This window comes from Phalaenopsis equestris, unplaced genomic scaffold (assembly GCF_001263595.1).
Source record: "Phalaenopsis equestris unplaced genomic scaffold, ASM126359v1 Scaffold000058, whole genome shotgun sequence".
Classification (NCBI taxonomy): Eukaryota; Viridiplantae; Streptophyta; class Magnoliopsida; order Asparagales; family Orchidaceae; genus Phalaenopsis; species Phalaenopsis equestris.
The window spans coordinates 406,784-412,441 of record NW_018164500.1 but is presented as its reverse complement, the minus strand read 5'-3'; the positions used below and the strand labels follow the sequence as shown (position 1 = coordinate 412,441).

The 5,658-nt window shown below is 33.7% G+C and overlaps 1 protein-coding gene across 1 annotated transcript; it reads left to right on the top strand.

The window, feature by feature from the left end:
- The first annotated feature begins 353 nt into the window (after positions 1-353).
- Positions 354-4,372, top strand: LOC110019481 (aquaporin NIP2-1-like). Its single transcript, XM_020717148.1, has 5 exons — positions 354-649; positions 1,034-1,264; positions 2,731-2,925; positions 3,050-3,111; positions 3,909-4,372. The coding sequence occupies exons 1-5, from the start codon at positions 497-499 to the stop codon at positions 4,153-4,155; spliced, it is 888 nt and encodes a 295-aa protein (XP_020572807.1). The 5' UTR covers positions 354-496; the 3' UTR covers positions 4,156-4,372.
- Positions 4,373-5,658: the final 1,286 nt, after the last annotated feature.

Genomic DNA, 5,658 nt, shown 5'->3' with positions numbered 1-5,658 from the left:
ATGGCGCACTACTTGTCCTCTATCCTTTGGCCGTCTTGTACCAAATCCGCCTACCAAAGAAAATCTCATTGGTTGGTTCCTACATGATTCTGGCCAACATCAAAATCCTAGCTAACTAAACCAGTTACTATGCGTTTACTTTCTAACTTCCACTAATTAATTAAATTCTACGGACGTTCGAGCAGCAGAGAAATTAATTTAAAGTTTAAACCTTCAGTGGTGAAGACCAGAATCATGCACACGAATGATACACGAGCCAAAAATAAAAAATGTTAAAGAGGACGACTCATATTACTAGAGTATTACTGCATACGAAAGCCAATGACCACACTGTGCACTGGCAGCTGATGCTCTCTGCTTCTATCCTATAAATACCCTGAAAGCCTTGCTGCGATATATCGCTCGTCAGAGGAAAAAAAGCTTAAGAGGCGTATACAGTAAGTGAAGAAAAGAAGGGAATAACTGATCAGAAATCCTTTCTTCAATATCCTCAGAGATGACCACATACCCACCAAGACATAGTTTTTCTTCCAATGAGATCCATGACATTGGCACGGTTGAGAACAACATTTTCATGGCTCCTGAGAGCTTCTCCTCTCAACCTTCCTGGCCTTCGCGAATAACTCTCCCTCCCTTTCTTCTGCGAAAGGTGAATACAAATATTTAATTGTTATGTTTTTATGATATAACCTTTTGAATGGTACATCCTGGTGTGTTTCTGCACGGAGATGATCTGAGTGAAATATACAGTGATGTTGTTGGATCATCGCCATTATCCGGATGTGTGATCCTGCCAATATCTCACGTGTCTATAACATCTATCTCTATAACTTGGCTTTTTTTTTTTCAAAATTTTAATCCCAATTCATAACATAGAACGATTCACCCAGCAAAAAAACATTATTTTATCACAAATACATGTATGTGAATGAACTGTGACAATGAATTTCGAATGGCAAATCGATCAAGAATTGAAAATTATAATTGATTAAGGTTAATGACTCCTAGCTATTTCTTGGCATGTATAATTCAGTTTGTCTCGGAGATCATATCCACGTTCATATTGATATTCGTGTCATGTGGAGTGGGGGCGATTCATCTAAGCGATGACACGAGGGTGTCGCAGTTAGGCGCTTCAGTTGCCTCCGGGTTGATAGTCACGGTGATGATATATGCTGTGGGACACATCTCAGGCGCACACATGAACCCTGCTGTTACGCTTGCCTTCGCTGTATCTAAGCACGGCCAATTTCCTTGGATTCAGGTACATACGGAAACTTGCTAACAATATTTATATATACTGATATATTTATAAGTTTTTTTTTCTGTATTTTTGTTTTTTTATCGTAGCAAGGATACTTCACTAAGAAAGAATTGACTAGGAAAAATGATCAGAAGTAAAACGCGCATGAGAATAGTGTACATTGTCTGAGCGTGTATAAAGAGAATTTACAAGATGTATTAATCCGACAAATTACTAAAAATTTGTTTGAAGAAATCAAACAATCCTAGGGCTGCTGTTAGCACTGATAGTGCTTGTTAATTTAGTTCTTTTTCTGTTTTAAATATTTTGTATTGATAATTTTTAGTTTATTTAAGAAAAAAAAATGAGAGTAAACAACCCTAGGGCTGCGGTTAGCACTGATAGTGCTAGTTAATTTGGTTCCTTTTCTGTTTTAAATATTTTGTATTAATAATTTTTAGTTTATTTAAGAAAAAAAAAATGAGAGACTAGGAAGAATAAGAAGCAGACGATATAATATAATATATTTAAAATTTTGAAATATAATTTCAAGAAATAGAGTAAAACACTTCATGCATGATCTGTACAATTCGATCAAAGAGATGAATAGCTGGAGAATGATGATACATAGAACCGACCTCAAGTAGTTCCATGGAATAAGACCAAGTAATAACTATTAAATTTCTCAATTATTGTCTTTTAAAGTATTACAGGATGTATTGCAAGTGCTTATAATATTCGCTCGGTTTAACTTAGGATCGATATATCCACGTATTGTCCCATCATCTTGCATTTTTTTATTCTCTCCAGGTAGGGTAATTATTCTGTCAATGAAATGAAATAAGACTAGATTGATCAGCCCATTTACCATATAAAACTATGCCATGGAGAAACGGTTGATGATAAAGACGCTTTGGTTTACTAGCAAATGACCCAAGGACCGATAATTATAGCATAGCTAATACGAATGCTTGGCTCATCCACGTCGCACATATTCTTATATATAATTAAGAGGAAATGTACCAATTTGGACTTAAATTTATTAAAAAATGTTATTTATATGCAATATTTTTAATAAAAGGCTGAAGGTCGGCCCGCTACCATGCTAGCGCATGAATCAATCAAATCTTACCTTTAAAGTTTATGGGGCCTTTATATACATACCATCAAATTCCTACGTATTAATTTCATATCTAAGAACTATACTCTTACTCTTTAATACCACCAAAATCAACATATCACAATTTTAACTTTAAAAGAATGAAATACATTTAAGATAGCTGACGTTATAGAAATTGAATTTCAGATGTCAGATATGTAAATACAGTGGAATTGAGTGGTATGCATGTAAATCTTTCAAAGTAAATATATTTTGCAATACAAAATAAAAACCTTTAACTATTTATAAAAATTTCTTATATTTTTAATCAAACGCATTTAATATTGATATCGCCTATACATACGCTAACCAGTGGAAGAAATTTCAGGTACCCTTCTACTGGCTAGCACAACTAACCGGCGCAATAACCTCCTCTTTCGTCCTGAAGGCCTTGCTTCATCCTATTAGAAACCTGGCGACTACAACTCCTTCGGGCACGCCTCTGCAGGCTCTAATCATGGAAATTGTAGTCACCTTTATCATGATGTTCGTCACCTCTGCGGTTGCTACGGACACCAGAGCTGTGAGTATATTATTCTTTGATCATTATTTTCACATTGTAGTAGTAATTAAGTAAAGCTTAATTTACTAATGAAGGGCTCGTATATATATGTATATGATTAATTTTATTTTTCATGAACATGCAGGTAGGAGAGTTGGCAGGCCTGGCAGTCGGATCCGCTGTTTGCATCAACTCTATTTTGGCCGGGTAATTAGAAGAGAGAACCCGGAATTAATTAGTGTTTGATTAGAATCTATTTAGCTATTTTAAATTGAAACATGAATAAATTTGCTTCATTCATCTTTGATTCTAACTAATTGTAATCAACATTCACAAATTTCCTCTAAATTCCCTCAAATATAATGTTTTTTTACGCATAAAAATAGAGGGGCATGTGCATACATACCACCCAATTCCTAAATATTTATATATCTAACTCATAAATTTTACTTTTCAAGTTAATACCAGCCAAATCTTTCTTATAACATATAAAATACCACAAATTTCAAATTTGAAAAGTGAAATACAGTTATTCATGCATAATTAAGGCGCCATATATATAAAATTTAAAGTTGAGGTGTAACTAAGATATGTAAAAACATAAGAATTGATAAGTACTATGCATTTATATCTTCCGTAAATTAAATATATTTTTTAAAAATAGTTTTTTTTATAAACAATGCACAAATAAAAAGTCCACAATAAGCTACTTGACAAACATTTTGAGTGGCGATCAAGAGTTCTAAACTCAAAACTACGCAAAAGACTATATAAACATAAACCACTGGAGCACTTGGTTTCTTTTATTTTACTCTTAAAAGGTCCTAATTTCTCCTAATACCACACTAGCAAATTTCTCCTCCAACTGAACCATTTAAAAACTGAAATCTTCGGTATGTTTTATTAAAGGAAGCTAACTATAGCTATCAAATTTTAAATAAATCATTTGCCAAACAAAAAAATTGAGTTTATGTTGTTATTTACTGCAAATTTGAATTGTGCAGGCCCGTGTCTGGAGGATCGATGAACCCTGCAAGGAGTTTAGGACCAGCACTAGCCAGTAAGCGATTTGACTCACTCTGGGTCTACTTTTTGGGTCCGGTAGTCGGCACAATATCAGGCTCCTTGGCCTATAACTTCATAAGATTCGATAAACCAAGTAAATGTGAACCTCCAAAGATGTCGTCATTCAACCTCCCCCGCTTGCGGAGCCAGGAAGCAGCGGTAACAGTGGCCTCGGATATACCTTAGTTGATGAGCCAGCCAATGGTTTTTGCATGTACCCTTATTTGTACAAGCTTTGCTCTCAAGTTGTGATTGTAACTAGTCAGGTGGGGTTGGTTTTGCTCTTGTGGAAGTAAAAATGATGAAAAACTCATTTTTAGGTTTTTTGGGCCAAATGGCAACATCGATCAGTTTGCGAAGCTTTTAAACTATTATATGAAACCAATAAGATTTTATTTTTCTACATAAGAAGGTAAAAATTCAAGGTAAGTAACATATATATAAGGATTTTGTACATAAAAATTTTGCTTGTAAATCGATTACAGCTTCACGGTATGAAATTTCAGGTCTCATCAATGATCAATCTGCAATAATTTAAGAAAAATTCTCTTTTTATCCTCAAAATTGGTTTTCAAGGCCATGATGTAGATCTTAAAAATGAAAAATGAATCCACAATTTTTACCAGTTCTCATAAGGTTCGGCAGAAATTTTAAGATCATAGGCCCTAAAAAAACATTTTGAATGAGAAAAAAAAAATTGAAATATTTTATCAAGCAAGGAAAGTCGACATTAGTGAAAAGAGAGCACCAACCTTGTTGACACTAGTGTTCAAATGCGTAGCACTGATTGGAAACAAAACAAAGTGAAGAATCCCAATCCTAGTGCCAGCCGGCCATTCTAACAAAGAGAAGATTTGCATACATACCACTCAATTTCTATGTATTTACATATGTAAGATAAGCTTCAATTTTTACAAATATACTATATGTCAGCTTATTATTTGTTTAAGAAAATGTATATAACTTTTAAAGTCAAAACAGTGATATTTTTATGTGATGTAATAATTTTATGATATAAATAAAAAAAGTAAAATTTAGGAGTTCGATATGTAAATACTTAAGAATTGGGTAGATGTATGTAATTGCCTCATTAAAAAAAAAGAGCAATAACCTTTGTGGTAATAACATGCAAGAAAACCTTTGTATAAGCTAAATAAATTTAAAGAAAGAAGACATATTTGGTGTGATCAAATATTTGGTTCTTATGGTTCAAAATGAGAAGAAACTATTCGATTTTGTAGAAGGGATTTATATATGATATATATATATAACAGATATTTTCCTTTTAGATATTAAAATAAATACATTTGTATGTGACATAAAAAATTTGAGCGCTATAAGTGTAATAATTAATTTTTTTGTGCTAGATATTGGTGCGTGCTAGAAAATTTGTAGCAGTAGAGTAATGGATTATTGTCTTAGCGTTGCATGAGGATTCATCACACACTCAAATAAAAATGAATCAAGCTGTGATAACAATAGAAGTTTTTTACGTGAAATACTTGTAAAGGAGAAAAAGCACTGGGTCTGGCCCAGTTGTAAAAATCAACTATAAGTTAATGATTACAGATGTCTCTTGTCCCACTGGCGGGAAAGGGTTACTAGCTTTCCAAGTTACAGCGTCGACTGACAACGTCTAGTCAGCGGTGGTTGACGGAGGTCGGCGGAGATCGATGGTAGTTGACGATA

Excerpts from the sequence above, each read along its gene's own strand:
- LOC110019481 (XM_020717148.1), top strand. The coding sequence starts at position 497 with ATGACCACATACCCACCAAGACATAGTTTTTCTTCCAATGAGATCCAT. Across the intron at positions 1,265-2,730 it reads GCCAATTTCCTTGGATTCAG|GTACCCTTCTACTGGCTAGC; the intron begins GTACATACGGAA and ends AAGAAATTTCAG. Across the intron at positions 2,926-3,049 it reads TTGCTACGGACACCAGAGCT|GTAGGAGAGTTGGCAGGCCT; the intron begins GTGAGTATATTA and ends ATGAACATGCAG.